This window comes from Podarcis cretensis, assembly GCF_951804945.1.
Source record: "Podarcis cretensis genome assembly, chromosome: 11".
NCBI classification, from domain to species: Eukaryota; Metazoa; Chordata; class Lepidosauria; order Squamata; family Lacertidae; genus Podarcis; species Podarcis cretensis.
In genome coordinates, this window is record NC_137180.1 from 43246494 (window position 1) to 43264489 (window position 17996).

General features: G+C 39.5%; 1 protein-coding gene across 2 annotated transcripts in view; it reads left to right on the forward strand.

Annotated features, from left to right (window-relative positions):
* PLPP1 (phospholipid phosphatase 1) overlaps window positions 1-17996 on the forward strand; it is an 86827-nt gene that overhangs the window by 17918 nt on the left and 50913 nt on the right. Inside the window, exon 2 of one of the 2 annotated variants that reach the window (XM_079995102.1) lies at window positions 17845-17996. In XM_079995102.1, the coding sequence (XP_079851228.1) occupies window positions 17845-17996 (152 nt within the window). Of the gene's footprint in view, window positions 1-5745; window positions 5901-17844 lie in introns of both variants that reach the window. The other variant, XM_079995101.1, reaches the window with a different exon arrangement.

Sequence of the window (17996 nt, forward strand, 5' to 3'; positions counted from 1 at the left end):
CATGAAAGCTGGCAAGGAGAGAAGGAGATGTTGGGAAACCCCTGAAAGTTCAGCAAAAGGAAATCAACTGAGCGTATCAGTGTTTTGAAAAGGCATTTGTGCACACCATCATTGGAGTGTGTACTGGTATTTTAAGGTTTTTGAACGGGTATGGAACAGTAGAGGTGCAAATGACAATACTAGTTGCCTGCTAAGTAGGTAATGTAGAGAGGCTGCAGTATGCAGTGCTTCAGTTCACGCATCACACCAGCTATGGTTTTGCAACCAACAGTTACGGACTTGCAGACTTACAGGTGGTAAACAATGGTTTAGGCCTGTTTGTTTGTTTTCATTTCTTATCTGCTGAGCACTCCAGGCTCACTCTCATCTTCATGGTTCAGTCCCCACATTGGCAGGAAAGACTGCCTCAGAACCTGAGGGGACACACTATTCCATACCCTCCAACATTTCTCTGATGAAAATTAGGGACACCCCATTCCATAATGATGATTTTACTATTTGTACCCCACACATCTTACTGGATTGCCCCAGCCACTTTGGGCAGCTTCCAACATATATAAAAACCACAATAAAACATTAAAAAACTTCCCTATACAGGATTGCCTTCAGGCACCATACCCTCCGACATTGCTCCAAAGAAAATAGCGACATCCTAAGGAAAACTGGGACATTCTGGGATCAAATCATAAACCGGGACAGCTTCTCTAAATCAGGGGTGTCCCTGGAAAATAGGGAAACTTGGAGGCTCTGCTGTTCATATTTCTCCCAACATTTCCTCCTTCCATTTACGGGGGGGGGGGGGGGGGACATAATCAAATAGTTCTCTTGAGGTGTATGTTTTATTTGTATTTTCTTTTTGTGTGTTGCCCTGGAAGCTGTGCTGAAGGGTAGTATAGAAATCTTTTAAACAATTAACAAACAATTCCCATGGGCCTTGACGTATTTGCAGTAGTCTGTTAAAATTGAAGGTGTGTCTGAGTCCCATGGAAATTAATGGGACACAAGCACACTGTTAAACACTTAAACCCAGTGACTTCAATAGAGCTTTTGTTACACCTGAGAAGAACAATCTAGCTGGATCAAATATCCTTCAGTCATCATTTGGTTTCCATTAGGGAGCCAGCTAATTACATAGAGATCACAAACAGAACATAAAGATGATAACCAGCACTCTTTGACCCAGTATGTAGCATTGCTAAGAGAAGCATACTGTTTTGCTTTTTGAAGGTTTCATTTAGCTGTCATGGTTAATTGCTTTTGATGGTTTTATAGCCATTAAAGCTAGTGGCCATCATCACATCTTGCGGCAGTGAATTCCGCAAGTTAATATATCTGTCAGTATGTTTTTATATTCAGGAGCCTACTTACAGAATTGGTATAATTATTCTCTCCTGAGTGAATCTTTCTCCGTGACTGTCAATGACCCTGGTTTCTATTCTGTAATTTAGCCAAATATGAAGGGGGAACTTTCCAAGGCTGCTAAAAATGAAAGTACAAGAGAAGGGGTTACCCTTGAGAAGGAACATTGCAAGGCAAAATACTCCTGATAAAGGCTTACTGCTAACCATAAAATGAGTGAGTGTGGTAAAAACAAAAATGTTTTAATACTACCCAAGTTAGAATTGTTATCTTGCACAGACTTGAATGGTAGCCAGAGTCTTGTCCCTCCTTTGTCACCTTGGCATTATTTCTTTTCTGAATTGCCTTGGGGGAATCAAGTTCTCCTCCCTATCTAATTTTATAGACTACTGTTAACATTTCTAAACTTGCCATGTATGCTTAATAGAAACCAGACATCCTCATTACTGAGTTTTTGCTGTTGTAGCAGAAAGTACTTTTTTGCCCTTGGAAGACGGTGGAAAAAATGGTTGCGAAAAGCTAGGAACCCTGGCAGGGGCAGTTTGGCAAGGAGTGTTGGGACATCATTCAACAGAACTTTGAGTTGACTGGTAAGGGTGTTGTGGAAATTAAATGTGGGGCATCTGTGGAGCAGTTGGCATAGTGAGAGGCTGAGTATACATATTCAAAAACGGTGCCATGTTTTGAATAAACCTGTAACAATTTATGTGCAGGTCCATCAAATAGCAAATTCAGGTTGTTCACTTTTCCCTGTATGAACACTGACTATACTAACCCATAAGGCAATTAAAATGGAGCATTTGCATATAAGCCAAGTTAGTGGCACTGTATGCATTCATGGGGCTGCAGTCCAATGTTCACGTGAGAAGTAAGCCCCATCTAACCCTGTCGGAACTCTTTCTGAGTAAATATAAGCAGGTTCAGGTTGTAAATCTGCAAAAGTCATTCAGCAAAAATAGTGTTAAATCTAAGCTTGGATTAGAGTGTGAATCATGCTGCCAGATCCTGTACTTCTAGGTAGTTACAGCTATAATTAGAGTAGCTTTGAACCAATGCTTGAAAGGGCACAGAGAACATTTTATTTTTTTAACTATCCAGGAATTGGTGTAGGTGAAGATTCATATTCTAAAGCAAGGTAAAATAACAAACACTTGTGTAAGATTATTTCTTTTACTAACTTGGTTCTCTCTCCACCCCTCAAAAACTGCTAAATAAGTTGCTGGATAAAATGAGATACCATTATGCTTAAGACTTGACATGGGCTGCTTTCCATGTTAATGTTATGAGAATTGCTTTGAGTTTGCCACATCCACAACTTTCTGATAAGCTGCAGGTTCGCCTCTGTTCATTTCATCCACACTGCTTTGGCACCCTGACCTGTCTTCTTTTACTCTCAGACCCTTTATCCCTCCACTCTGTTCGCAGAAATGGTTATCTAGGATTATTATTTTTTAAAAAAGGTTGGTGTTTCGATCAAAATGTACAGTTGCATGAGCAGAAGGCTATTTTATTATTTTTACTCATTAAATTTGTATACTGCCCTTTACCCGCAGTTCTCAGGGCGTTTACAACACAATATAAAACACCAAATGCACAATAAAATTGAAAACCAAAATAACCCAATAACCCCCATTCCCTTTTTGCTAGTGCAACGCCCCGCACTGTATTCCTTACTATTCTGTAGCCCGCCCAAATAATTATAACCAGGGGTAATCTAATTTCATTATAATCAGGGGTAATCAGTAGTTTTACTCTTAGGAGTAATACTCCCCACATATTACATTGCAAGGTGCTGAAGGCCTGCGCGAATTTATTTACCCTTTCCTTTCAAGGGAGTGTATGTGGTTTCTCCACCCAAATTCTACCTTTAAGAATAGCCCTGTGAGGTAAATAAAGATGAAAGATAGTGACTAACCCGAGGTCACTCAGTGAGCTTCATGGCTGAGTGTGGAGAACTTGGGTCTCCCTGGTCTTAGTTCAGCACTCTAACCACTGTACCACACTGGCTTTCATGGGTCATGTAGGCTTTTGACGTAATCTTGAACCAAAAAGCAATAATGGTTTTTATTTCTGTGGTTAGTATGACATTTGCAGTAGTGCTAATCCTGGGATTCTGTCTCTGGATAATGAATGGTAAGCAGCTTTGCTGCGGAAGTGATGGTTTCACTGTGGTATCCTGTAAATGTGTGGTTGTGATTGTGGGGAAGGGGGATGGGGAGAGCAAAGAGACTGAAGAAGTAATGTCCTATGGAGAGAGGGTTTTACCTAACTTACCTCACTACTATTCACACTTTTTAAAAAAATGTTGGTTAGGGTTATTCCTCACTTTAAAAAAAAGTTGGAGGAGACCTTTTTTGTACATCTCTTTTTGCTTTGGGCCCTTTGGTAAATTCTTTTTCTCATTTTGGAATTTACCTTGAGATTAGAGTCTGGTTCAAGCAGTCATCAAATGATGATAATGCAGACATCAAATGTTAAGTTGCATTTGGATAATAAATAGCAGAGACTGACGTGAACACAACACATAACAGCACAGGCTGATCCTCTAACTCAATGTAGGACATTTACACATTCAGTTATGAGAGCCAAGAGGGCATGGGGATTAGTGCCTCTACATCCTGAGGCGCGCTGTACATTTGAGATGTTAGAAGTTAAAATACTACAAGGTATGGCACAAAAAAATACTGGGAGAGGGGGAGGAATAATCCTCAGCGTAACAAATATAGGGGCCCCTTTCATGTTTTTAACCTGGAAATTCTAAAAGGCATAATGAATGATAAGAGGTGCGTTAAACTTCTCAATCTGAGCTTCACTAACCAGGCAAATCTGCCGTGGAATGAGGTGAGCAATGGGCCTACCAAGGTCTGGGTTTCTCCAAGCAGTCTTCCTTAGTGTGACAAATATATTAAGAACGACACAGACACCATGCTTCTATTCCTGTGCCTCCAGCTCTGCCTTCTTGAGAGTCACAGCTACTGTCAGTGCTGAGAGGAGCCTTGACCACCCTTTCATTGTCAAAGCTATAGGCCAAATAGGGGCCTAAAATAGGTCTCTAATTACCTCTTCTTAAAAGTTACAACTCAAACATCAGCGATCATAGGGCTGCAAACTATCAGAAGAGCTGAGTACCATCTTCCAACACTTGATCCCTCAAGACTAGATTTTTCACACTACATCCCCATCCAGACAATTTTAAAACAATTTATTTAAGGTTGCCACATGTCCCCTTTTTCTGGGACATGTTCTCTTTTTCATGAGTAGGTAAAATGAGAGTCCATAGTTAAAAGTCAGCAAATGTGTCCTCTTTTTTGCTCTTCAAAAAAGACTGAGGGTAGGCAGATTTAAAACTACAGAGGAGTTTGGGTACTAACCAGCCTAATCCACATTTCAGCATATTATAAAAATCTCTATGTAGGTGGACATGAAGGTGTACAGTCTGTGTGTGCTTGGGGCTGAGGGTTGTTCTTGCCTTGAAATACGCATGTTGGGATGAATGTAATATTTAAATTGGAGAGTATATATGAGTCCCATCTCAATATGGGAAAGTGAAGGGGGGAAAACAATCCACAGTGCCTATCTCCCTGTAAAATATTTCACTGGGATACGACAATGTTTTGTTTTGGTTTTTTTAGTTGTAGCAGTTGCTGATGTCAAGGAGTAAGCCATAAAAATAAGAAGAACCCATGAAACCCTATGCCCCCTCTAGCAGGGAAGAGTCTTTTCTCTTGATATATACTGAATGTCAGAGAACCGCTAAGGTGTAGTGCAACTATAGAGAGGATTCCCTCTTCCTTCCAGCTTGCTATACTTGGGATGCAGGGTGCTCATCATGTGTGATAACTGGCTAGGATACTACAGTGATTCAATAGACACAGTTAGTTCAAATTGTCCTTCTACTCTGTAACTTCATTAATAACCAGTGTTCTTCATCAAGCTTTCAGAAAATTCTTCCCTTTTTTTCTGGCTTCAAAAACATTGTCTCATAAAAATAAGCCCTACATTCCTTGCAGTCATTCCAGTTCTTATTTATATTCTGTCCAAGTTTCAAATTCTTTCCCTTTTGATTATTTCCATTCCCACGTTATCAATCCAAATAAACATAGCAGCTAAATAATTTGCCTCATAACTTGCCTTATGTGGAAAGCATCATTCTGGTGTCTGAACTCTGCGCTATTCTCACTTCTGCAGTTGGCAGGCCTGGTTGCTGGTATCTATGGGACAGATAGGTAAATGGGGTTTTGAAGTCTAGGCAGTTCGTGTGCACTGCATGATACTGAATACGCTACACTCTTGAGTTTTGCATGTTGCTTAGTAGTTTCGTCCATGCTTGATAATACGTATAGATAAATATTTAACTGTGTATCTTTTTTTCCCTTCCCCCAACAGCTGGCTTACCCCTTGCTGTTCTAAACTTGGCAAAAATAAAGCCGTATCAGAGGGGCTTTTTCTGTAATGATGACAGCATCAAGTATCCGTTCCATGACAGTACCATCACATCCACTGTCCTCTACGCAGTGGGGTTCACACTGCCCATTTCCTCTGTAAGTAGCTGGCAGCTGTGTGGGGAGAGTCTGAAGTGTGTGCTGAGAGCTCATTATTTGACCAAGTCTTTGAGAAAAGAAAAGGAAAAGGCTTGGCTTAAATGTACTTGGCTGACTAAACTTTTGTAGTAATAGAACGAGAAGCCTCTGTGAAACGCATTAATAAAGCAGGGATGGTGAGCCTGCCCCATTGCCCCATTTCAACTCTCATTAGCCCCAGTCAGGGATAATTTGAGCTGTATTCCAAAACTTCTGAAGGACACCAGGTTGGGGAAGTTGCTCTATTTAGTTGTAAGGTAAAGGTAAAGGGACCCCTGACCATTAGGTCCAGTCGTGGCCGAGTCTGGGGTTGCGGCGCTCATCTCGCTTTATTGGCCGAGGGAGCTGGCATACAGCTTCCAGGTCATGTGGCCAGCATGACTAAGCCGCTTCTGGCGAACCAGAGCAGCACACAGAAACACCGTTTACCTTCCCGCCGGAGTAGTACCTATTTATCTACTTGCACTTTGATGTGCTTTCAAACTGCTAGGTTGGCAGGAGCAGGGACCAAGCAACGGGAGCTCACCCTGTCGCGGGGATTTGAACCGCCGACCTTCTGATCGGCAAGTCCTACGCTCTGTGGTTTAACCCACAGCACCACCCGCGTCCCCTATTTAGTTCTAAACCAATATAATTGTTGGCACAATTAGTGTGCACTGTTAATATGTATGCTTCCTTGGGAAATGTGTGCATTTCAAAATGGGAAGCCACTTTAATCGTTTATTTGAATATTGTTGGGAAATTTAAATTGGTTATATTATTTAAATTTATCTTAATTGTCTTGATTTAAAGAAATTCACCTTGGAACCAATTAAGAATTTCTGCTTTGGTGTTGAAGGGACTGCTGGGTGAATGAATGAATGAAGTGAGTTTAGAAAAATGTGTTCAGTTAAATAGGTAGGCTTGTCTTTGTATTTAAAATTATGCTGAATTAAGAATGTCTGTATGAGGTACGCTCAGTTAAAATGACCATTTGAGAGCCTCAACACTTCCTTAATTTAAATGTAAGATGTTTAGCATGACCCCTTTGATATAAGATTCACCGAATTAAGTTGTGTTTACTCATATATATATATGGGATTTTATGCTTGGGATCATGGGGGTGTTTGTGAGAGATCCAAATCGATTTTTTACTCATGCACAACCTTTTATCGTTGAAATACTGAGCTACATCTATTGGAATTGCTCATTAAAGGCTCTTGCAAATATAGCGAAGTGTGTTTTAAGAGTCTTGCTGTTAAAATAAAATGAGGACCACCATTGAAATACCTTGAGCAGTTGAAATATGCCTAACTGCTAAGATCACACTAATTTGTTATAGTAAACCTCTTCTTGGAAGTAATATTTCATTTTCAGTCTACACTACCCAAAGTCAATAGTGCTCATATGTTTGCTCTTTACTTCAGACACATAACATTACAGTGTTAATACTCCAGATCTCTCTAAAAGCAAATAAAATTCTTGCCTCTTAAGCTTGTACATGCTGCTAACACTTAATACCCAAATAGTTTACTTCAGCTGAAAAATGCTGTTGGGATATAGGAATGTCATTTGCTTTTTTGTATAAAGAAAGCCACTTCGGTTTAAACTGTACATTAATGAACAGTCTTGCCAACATTATTGTGTATAAATACATACCTCTTGTCATATGTAAACCTAGAAAGTAAGAAAATGATTTCATCTTTGTCAAGAACATAGAAAATATCATTTAGTTTCAGTACAGCATATTTGGAAAACAAGATTATGCGCTGAAAGGATTATGCGCTGTGAGGAGAAATACTATGCAATGTCATGTATGGGTCATTCCACGTCATGTCAACACGGTCATGTCACCCACCATCTCGGATTTTGATGAAACTTGGTGTACACCCTTCCCTTATGGTTGAAAGAAACCCCCTTAAATTTCCCCCCTTTATCTCAAATGGTTTTAATTTTATAGCACTTCAAAGTTTCATGAAATCTGAGTTGTCTGTCCGTCTTGAGACCCTTGGCACATGTACATTTTATGTTTTTTCTCCATAAACAATGATCAGATCTCTCTGAAATTTTACACAGAGCTCAATAAGAGGATGAGGATTTCAGGAAAAAATACACCAGCACTCAAAAGATTTTACAAATGCCTAATTTATTTTTATATAAATGTACTTTTTTTAGTGGAAAACCTCGGTTTAGAAAACCTCAATTTTCAGCTTGTGGGCATGATGGAACCCCAAGTTTTTGATGTTGAAAATTATTGCACAAACATGCTCTTTCTCGACAAAGAATGAAATTTATGGGTTTTTTATTCCTTGTAATGAAAATTTTATGTTTTTTGGACATTGTGGGGGAAAATAGCTACTGGGTACAACTTTTCTACAACCCATAGTTGTTGTAGGAAAAAAAATGAAACCAAGTTGTTCATTATAAAAATTAACATAATATTGGTTATTATAAGGTTGTTTTTTTAAAACCCTTGTTTTTTGCATTGATTTGATGTGGAATGACCCCATGGATAAATTTGCTACATTATGTAGTGTAATAGAAAATGGATCTAAATTATGCAATTCAAGGATTCTGAGAAGATAAAACTTAGCTAAAAACATCAGCAGGTGTCCTCCTTCAAAATATTAGCAAGTGTCTCTAGGTTCTGGATAGGCTTGAGCTCTGAAACAGAAGGCTTTCTGCAGTGGTTTACATTATAGTTGCTGTAACTTCTGAATGAGAATCGATATCGTTCAGCTCCTCACCTAATCTAAGGTATTATCCAAACCATATATTTAAAGCACTCTTATACCACTTCAACATATATGTCTTCCCCCAAAGGACTCTGGGAACTGCAGTTTACCCCTCACAGAACTGCAGAACTAGCTACTTTGGGGAAAAGCTATGACTGTTAAAGTAGTACATGAATGCTTTAATTGTATGGTGTGAATGTGACATAAGATTCCCCCACCTCTTCCAAGGTAATGGAGAATAACATCTGTGAATGTGTGGTTATGGTTTCTTAGTAATTCAGTTTAGAAAACAACACCAATGAGTGACTTGGATAACACAACATGTTTCAGATACTCACCTATACCCCATGGTTAATAACTTTGCCTTGTTCAAGAGCACCGTTAACTTTTCCCAAAGGGTAGCCAACTTGGTCTGTTGTAGCAAAAAACAAGAGTCAAGAGCCATAAGAAATGGGTTAGTCTTTAAGGTGCCACAGGATTTTTGTTTCTTTTATCATCTTTAAGCTAATCTGACGTTGTGGGTTAGGTTTTCCATCAAGGCTAATCTCCAAACACGATCATACCAGTTAGTTACTGTAAATGCCAGGGACATTTTCCATCCTCCCGCTACTGTCATTCTGGCAGCTACTAATAAAAGAATAATGAAGTTTTTATAGAGCACTTTGGAAAGGGAGGGTGAGGCTAAAGAAGGATATCTGGGCACAGTGTGATTCGTGAATGTTGGAAAGGTGATTCAATCTTGGATCCCAAAACCAAGCTACATGAAGACCATGCTACCACGTGTGAACATAAGAGCCCTGAACAGAGCAACTGCTCCAACAGTTAGGAGACAGAATTTGATTCATATAATTTAATCCTACTGTGAAAATCCAGTAGTGCACCATCTTTAATGTTGCCTCCCGTCCTGTGGCTGAGATGGCTTTAAAGGGAGGGGAGGACCACAGAGAGTACCATATCAAGTCTACAATGGGTTCACCAATATCTGCTTCCCAGGCTGCTTTTAATCTTTGAAATTTTCCATATTTGATTCCCAGTAACATAAATTAAAGAGCAGAAACTACTCCCTTGCACTGATTGTGTTTCCTGAGCCTGTGGTCAAGGGGGTTGAGAAAACAAAAGTTAACAACAAACTCAGGCACTCTGCTCTAACTCAGATTAACAGCTGTTTAATGAATGATAGAGATCGGCAGCAGCACTCAATTTTTTTAAAGCAAGGCTTGCTATGTACTTTTAAGTTCTTGAGGCCACTGCCTTTCAGGGTCTGGCAATGAGGCAAGAAGCTGCACAGGTGTTTTAAATTTCCCATTAACAAATAAGTCATACAGATGAACAAACCCTGCCTCTTCCCAGACCCCACCGTGACCGTAACACTTTGGGCAGGAAAATTTTTGGATAATCTAGGTAGGGGTGTAGGGGGGGGAGCATTGGAGCTAAAGCCTGCTGTCATCTCCACACATACAGCCTGGTAAGAAGAAAGGGATTTTCAAGACTTTGGAAGGCAAGTTGAGAAAGGGTACCAAAGGGCAGAGTTTAAAATCTTGGGGACACATGGGAGTAGTCCATTGACCCAGGAGACATCTTTGCTATGGTTAATAATGGGTAACAATTGCCTGAGTTGGCAAGGTTCCCAATACAGGCGTAGATCGGGGACCCCTATACCTCAGTTCTTAGCTTTCTTTCTTTTATTTTCTTTTAAAAGACAAGTTTATGAATACATAATCTTTCCCCGCGGTGAAAGAAACCTATAGAGAGACGGGGAGAGTAATAGGAAGTGTATGAAACCACAGTAGCCATGGTTTAATAATAATAGCTGACACACAACCAAGCTAGGAGAGTAGTAAAGGATGCCAAGAGATAACATCTTGCTTAAAAAGCTTCAACAGAGGATCATAATTGTTCCTTCAGAGTTGGGCTAGGTCTTTGGTTACCAGAATTCCCAAATATTTGAAAAATGTTTCCTGAAGTGTAAGATTGGACTTTTGTGCAAGAGAGACGTCATCAGAGACCTCATCAAACCTTGGGATGTGAAGGCACATAAATTGGGATTTTGTATAATTCACTTCTAAGCCATATTTGTTTGTCACTCAAGCAATGCAACTTGTAGGCAGTTTCTTTGCATGTTTAATGAGAGGTCAGTCCTGGTGTGTTGATTGAGGGTTACTCTTAGAAAGTGTGCATAGGGCTGCAGAATTGGATATTTGTGGAAAAAATATCAATCGGGTATCCTGATTAAGCTAGAAATGAATAAAGATCAAATAGCAAAATTAGTCTCTCAAGAAACTTGGCATTTGCCTATTGAGCCATTGGCCAGTCTTTTTCACTATTCTGCCAGCTTTGATTGTAAGGCCATTCTCAGGTGCTGCTGAACCAGAATCTCTGATGCTGAACAACTTGGAAAGCTCTTGATTATTGTTTAGTTAATACCTTGAGGCCTGGGTTTCGAATGCACTACACATGAAAGTACATTCTTCAAAAAGGGGGGGGGGAGCATGGCGAAAGGGAAGGGAAGGATCAGTGGTTTCCCTGGGGCTGCTCCTCTTTTGACTCTTGTACAATTCAAAATGAGTCACTTTGCTATTATTCATTAAGAATTTGAACAGCTGAAACCATCTGTTTAAAATGCACAAACATGGAGCATTAAATTGCATGTTGTGAGCCAGTATAACTTGATGTTGATGTCTAGATGAGCCCATTTGAAGGCTGTGGAATAAACGCCCTCCTGAGCTAACTATGTCTTTATGTTGAACTAACCTTTACATTAGACACACAATAGTGTGTGTAAATGATTAAAGGTAGCATTTTTTTCCTATAGCAACCTGGCAAGAACAAAACTGAACAAACATAATATCCTACCATTTTGCTGCTTCTTCTTTTTTTAAAGTTACTTCATAAAAAGAAGGCCTTTGTAAAACTTTAAGGGTGTAATCTGTATATTGGATGTATTCTGTCTTGTTCTTTATTTTGTTCATTATTATTCATCTGTGTATAATGAAAGGTTTTACGTTCTGAGGCTAAAACAGCTTCAGGGGAATGACTGTATGTTGGGAAGGGCTATTCCCCTCCGGGCCCCATGCTTGTGGTCCTAATCCTCCTTCCTGCCTAAGATCAATAGTGCCTTCACCTTCATGTGTTAATTCCTTACACACAAGTAACATGTGTAGTTGCTGTCTATGTTCAGTGCTAAGATAACTAATTCCAGGGACAATACTTGTACATGTGTGACCTGCAGTAAAATGTAATTGAGTGTACGTTTGCACCATAAGAGGACTGCCTCTCCCTTAGCAGGCATCCCATCCCTCCTGATTCCTCCCCCCGCCCCCATAGGAATGTTGACCGTTGCAGGTCTAGGATCAGGTTGAAACTAGGAAAGTAGCTTATGGTAACCCTGCAATGTTATCTGGTGCTTTTATCCCCTTTGGAGGCTGAGCCAAGTGAGTAGTATACAGCAGCCTTCACCAACCTGGTTGTCTCCCGACGGTTTGGACTACAACTCTCATCAACCCCTGCCAGCGTGGCTGTGCTGACCAGGGCTTATGGGAGTTGTAGTCCAAACCATTTGGAGGGCACCAGGGTGGCAAAGACTAGTATAGAGCAACCCTCTGCATTGTAGTTTGCTGTTATGCAGCTATTGTTCATTGGGCTGTGCTGAGACAGTAGCTGTTAGGCCTGCCCCTGATCTCCAGTATTAACTATGGAATACATTTGAGTGCTGCCGTGTATTCCATAGTTAATACTGGAGATCAGGGGCAGGCCTAACACTGGTTCAGAATCACAGTCAAAGCTCCCTCATGCCTCTCAGTTTGCAGCAAGTCAAATCTACTTAAATTGCCCTCTCAGATTTTTTAGCATGCCAAATCCAGCACTCAGTTGTGTGCAGAAGCCTCACCCATCAATGACTTACAAGCAGACTAATTGCAGTTTTAATGTCCCAAAACAAAACATACAATAATTCTTTTGCACATGAAGTAGAATCTGAGTTAGAGCAGAGTGCCTGAGTTTGTTGTTAACTTTTGTTTTCTCAACCCCCTCAACCACAGGCTCAGGAAACACATCGCAGATACACTGCAACGTTTTGTTGCAAGACCACACTTGTATATACTAAAAATAAACTCATTCCCACAGTGCCTGCCCTTATGTGGCAAAATTGCACCACCCATGAATAGGAGGGAGGCATTGACATGTGTGGGTGAACCCCAAGGTTTGCAGAGGTACGAAAAATCTTTAGAAAAAACTCAAAAGGGGGCTGCCTCCCCCCATGGTTCAGCAGTGATTGATTTCTCTCCCTCCCTCTTAAAGAGTAATTACATTTGCTCTGCCTGTGGCCATAAAGATGTCTACTATTCTGGGACTTGCTTTAATTTATGAACTCTCATTCCTGTATATAAGATGTATGCTCACAAAATTGAATGTGCACATTACAAACCTCCCTTGTGCAGCCTTTTACTAAGGAATTTAGGCTGTGCCTTTAGAACCTGTTTCAGGGCTGTGCCAGGATGTAAACATTACTGCAAGTGGAAGTAGACTGGGTTTCACAGGTGTAAGAGTAGGTTTTGTGGGAGTGGTGAAAACAAGGTACATCTTGGTAACATGCCTGGCTTAAAAAAAATTACCTCTATTTTTTATTCCTTTGAGTAACTTCCTGTTGTTGTTGACCATAATGAGCTTGTGGCAGGCAGTGTAGCCCAATGCATAGAATAATGGTCTTGGATCTGAAATATTTGTTCATATTTTAATTGAGCTGTAATCTGCCTTGTATTAGTAATACGTATCTTTCTTTTCCTCCCCATCTCCCCCCACCCCAAAGGTATTAACATCTTTAAAGTATCAAATAGGATTTAAGGCTGCTCCACAGATTGCAAAGTGTGAATTCGGTACATATGGGTGATATCCAACTAAGTTATACTTGGAGTAGACCCGCTGCAGTCAATAAATTTAAATAACTTATTCAGCTATGACTAATGCATCTGGGAGCAAGGATTGGCTTTAGCTCCCTCACTAGGTGTCAAACCCACGTTTGCCTTTAATGTGTGAAGCTGTTATTATTGTAAGAATAGTCCAGACAAGATTGTGTTTTGGCACATTATTTATTTTTCATTTTAAAAGTGCTATATAAATGATCTCAAAGCAGGCCTTGAAACACTTGTTTAGGCAGCAATGTTGAAAAACAAGTTTGAGAAGTTTAGATAATTAATGTGGTTAGCCAGATGGGCAGTATTGTGCACTTGTTATTGTTGGGTTTGCATGTGGCACACAAACCTAGGTTCAAACTCCTGCCTCCCATTCATGAGTGACCATACTTGAGTGTCTTTAGGTAAGTTACAATCATTAAGCCTAATCTTCACCATAGGCTTGTTTGTGAGGCTAAAACACTGCCTTGAGCAGAGAGTGGAATGCAAATGCAAAAAATAAATCTTCTAACATTTCCTGTCAAAACATTTCTTAATTAAGGAGTAAAGACTAATGCAAACAGACTTAAGCCTTACGCTTGTGCTCCCTTTAAAATCTTTGCCAAACTAATTCAGTTACTGATTTGATCAGCCTGATCCTCAAAAGGGCTTGATCAAATAGAGCTTGTTGCAGCCTGAACTGAAGATAGAGCATGCACAAAACATTGAAGTGCAAATAGAAAATGAATTTGAAAGAGGCTCGAGGTACACTTGCCATGCTGAGTATTCCAGTACTACTTCTGAACTAGTTTATTTTGTTCTATGCTATCTGCACATGGGATTTTTAATTCATTCTACTACTCCCTCCTCCATGATGAATGCAATAAAGTTTTCTATATCTAGGATCTGGAAAATTATGCAGAGATCACAGAAAATATCAGTTTGTAATTGAGTGCAAAGTTTGGCATGAAAATCTAAACTCTAATTTAAAACAAACAAACAAACAGGAAAGATAAGTTTTAAAGTGTATGAATAATGTACTTTAAACTAGGTGGTCACTGTAAGATTGGCAGTGATCAGGATGGCTAGGTTTTGCATAGCACTTTTTCTTATCCACCCCCATGCGTGGCTGCATCACAAAGCTGCTTCTGAGAATTTCATGAGTAGTTTTCATTGTGCAGTGTGTATGTATGTGGGTGCTGTGCATTCTTAGACATATCTTAGCGCAAAACTATATAAGGAATTAATATTACTTCATCTCTTTCCTTCTGTTCTTCATAATGTCTAAATCTATCAACATAGAATTAACATATGTGATAGGATTATTTATTTTGTGATTTTAGATTCTGATTTTACACTGTGAACCACCCTGAGACCTGCGAGTATAGGACACTATATAAATTCCATAAATAAATAAAAATCGGATGTGATTTGACATTGTGTGTCTTGCTCTGTCTCATTGACTGGTGGGACAGTGTCTGATAGGATGTTGCCATGTCATGCATTGGCTTGAATTTAGGCATTTTGAGGAAGAGAAGAACAGAGGCTGGTCTCAGCTGAGAGGAGAGTCTCATCTAACTCCTTGTTCTTCCATAAGGTCTTCCTGGGAAATGGCTGTTGAGAAGTTACTGACAAATTTCTACTCTGGGTAGATTGATTAATTCTGCCCATCCTCATTGGCAGACCAGCTTTCAGCATTTTGGACAGAGGGAACATGGGTAAAATAACAGTTATTAGAAGATTTGGTACCATGCTGGAATATTTTCAGTGTTAGATTAGAACTGGAAATGTGCAAATCTTTTTTAAAGGCATACTGATTAAAAACTGTGTGACTATGCCTGGAAAAATTAGAAACAAATGACCTTGTTCCCAAGTTCTTGGGCGTTCAGTTGAAATATGCAGATTATGACAGGAGACAAGAAAGAGATAACAGCAAAAAGAGCAGACGGTTCTTAGACTGCGAAGCTCCTCAATGTAAATTTGCAGAGCTCCTATTTGTGTTAGTGAAGTTTACTTACTGCTTGGACTTTGTGCATGCCATACCACACAGAGTTTGGCATGCAGCATGGAGCTGTCTTTCTGAGACTGTTTTAGTTTTATAAAAGTGTAGAAAAATTATAATCTTAAGAAACATGGAACAGTTTTGAAATCTCTGTACATTGTTGGCTGAACTGCTATGATTGATATAGTGGTGTGTGCAAGGGAGGCAGCAGGTTTAGTCTTCTGTGCCTATTTGTCTCTCTATCCTCCAGTAGCATTATAAATGGGAAGATTCCCTGATATAATGATTAAAGTAGATTAAAAGTGTTAGGCTTCCATGGCAGAGATTTTTGTTGTAGAATACATATATGTACCTCGGCTCATTGTTTTATCTGTTTACATTTGAGCTCTGTACTTTGTTTGCTAGGGACAGTTGATATTTGGCAGATTTCCTTCATTGGCAACCTTTTAATGTTTATTTTTTTGTTGATGAACAAAATAGGTTTCAGCTACTAATTAGGACTTTTTTTGTCAATTTACCCTACCCTCTTTACTGAGGTGTTTAAAAAGTCCTGTTGAATAGGAGCCACAACCTCCAGCATTCCTGAAAGGACATATATTAATCCCTATATATTTCTGACCACCATAGAATTTTGCAGTTGAGGTTTTCTGAGGGCTGATCTGACACTTAATTATGGAACGACACCTACTTCTCTACAAAAAATTTACTTTTTGGACATGTGTATCATAATCGGCACATTCTAATATTTGGGTTACTTGCATGGTCAATGAACCAATGTTTTCCTGATGTTTGTGCAAACAAAATTTTAAGGATCATAAGTGGAACTCTGTAGTCTTGGATTCCAGTAAAGCAGAATGTTCCATGGGGTTATGTCTTTGAAGTAATGTTTATGTTATTAACTGGCTTCTATAGTTAAGTGTCCACCATTTTCAGATTTTGTCATTTTTTTATTATCTAAGAAAAATACAAGTGTAGTTGTTAGCAGATTTAATTTTGGTGTTCATGCTGAACACCATGATTCCTTGTAGTTTGCTGATAAGCTGAACTCCTGCCACTTTTTCTTGCAGTATATCTCCTGTTCTTTAGGTTTGCTAACTTTACATGTTAATTTGCTCATAACATTCCCAATTCTGGAATTAGTTTTGTCCAGTGATTTTTTTTCTAAAAAAAAGTTTAGGGGTACTCTCATTTCCCTACTCATATTGAAATACTGCCCCTCAATGAGGCCAAACTTAGATTCAAAAAATGTTTAGGGCTATGTGTACTCCTGCACCCCCCCCCCCAAAAAGCACTGATTTTATCCAATCTCATCGCATTACATTCATCTAGAAATAAGTTGCAAGCCTAGATGTACATAACTGACTGACTATGTGGTCTTACCTGCCAGCTTCATGGCAAATTATACCACCTCTGAGGTAGTATCTGTAGGATGAGCAGGTCAGAATGTGCTTCTCGTCACTACCCCTCCCTCAGATTCCAGCTGCAGCAATGAAGTATAGAGCATCCCAAAGTTTATAAGATTAAGGGACTAGAAGGAGTTGAAGCCTGTGTGTCCTTTTCATTCCTACATCTCTTTTGCTTATCATTCCTACAATCATTGTCTTCTGATCTGTTGTTTGGATTTAAACCTGAGTTTGCTTACTTACATTACTTACATCATTTGACAGTCTTGAGCCTGCCTCAACTAAAAATAAATTAAAATGTATTCTAGCTTAGGCTTAGAAATTCTGCTTTATTTTCATTGATGGATATTTATGGATGCTTATGATGAAGATATTTCATATAAGGTGAGTGTGTAGAAGGCAGAGTTTGAGGCAGAAGTCAGCGATAATGCTGGATGCTTTACAGAACAAGCAGTGACCAAGTTATACCAGGTTCCTCTACATTGTCTCCTCCTGCTTTGGCATCACTTATCATTCCATTTCACAAGTGACCCTGTGTAGAAAAGCTGTCTTGGGATGAAGTTGCAAATCTGGTCTGCTTATGGGCAACAAGCTAACACTGAGGGCACTGGAGTTGCCATAAAACTATCTTGAAGAGCACAAATTTTACAAATTGAATGTGCACTTGCCACACTTGTGTGGGTGGAGAGATGCTGGAAAGCTCTTCCTGTTCCCTTTGTAAAAAAATTATTCTGCTAAAAGCCTTTAATGCATCCATTAAATCAGCATGTAAAGGTGAAGTGGTACTATTTGCTGCATGTCTCCTTCACGCTCTTGCTTACTGCTCTGGATGGAAAGTGCTTGGGGTTAAACCTTTTTGAAATACCCTGTGTAAAATAATTATCTTATTCTTTTTGCTAGTTGGCTTGCCTTTTGCAATTCTGACTGCGAGGAATACTCCCTTCAAACGAGGAGTGTTCTGTAATGATGAATCCATCCAGTATCCTTACAAAGAAGACACCATTTCATATGAATTATTAGCGGGGATAATTGTTCCCTTGGATTTAATTGTT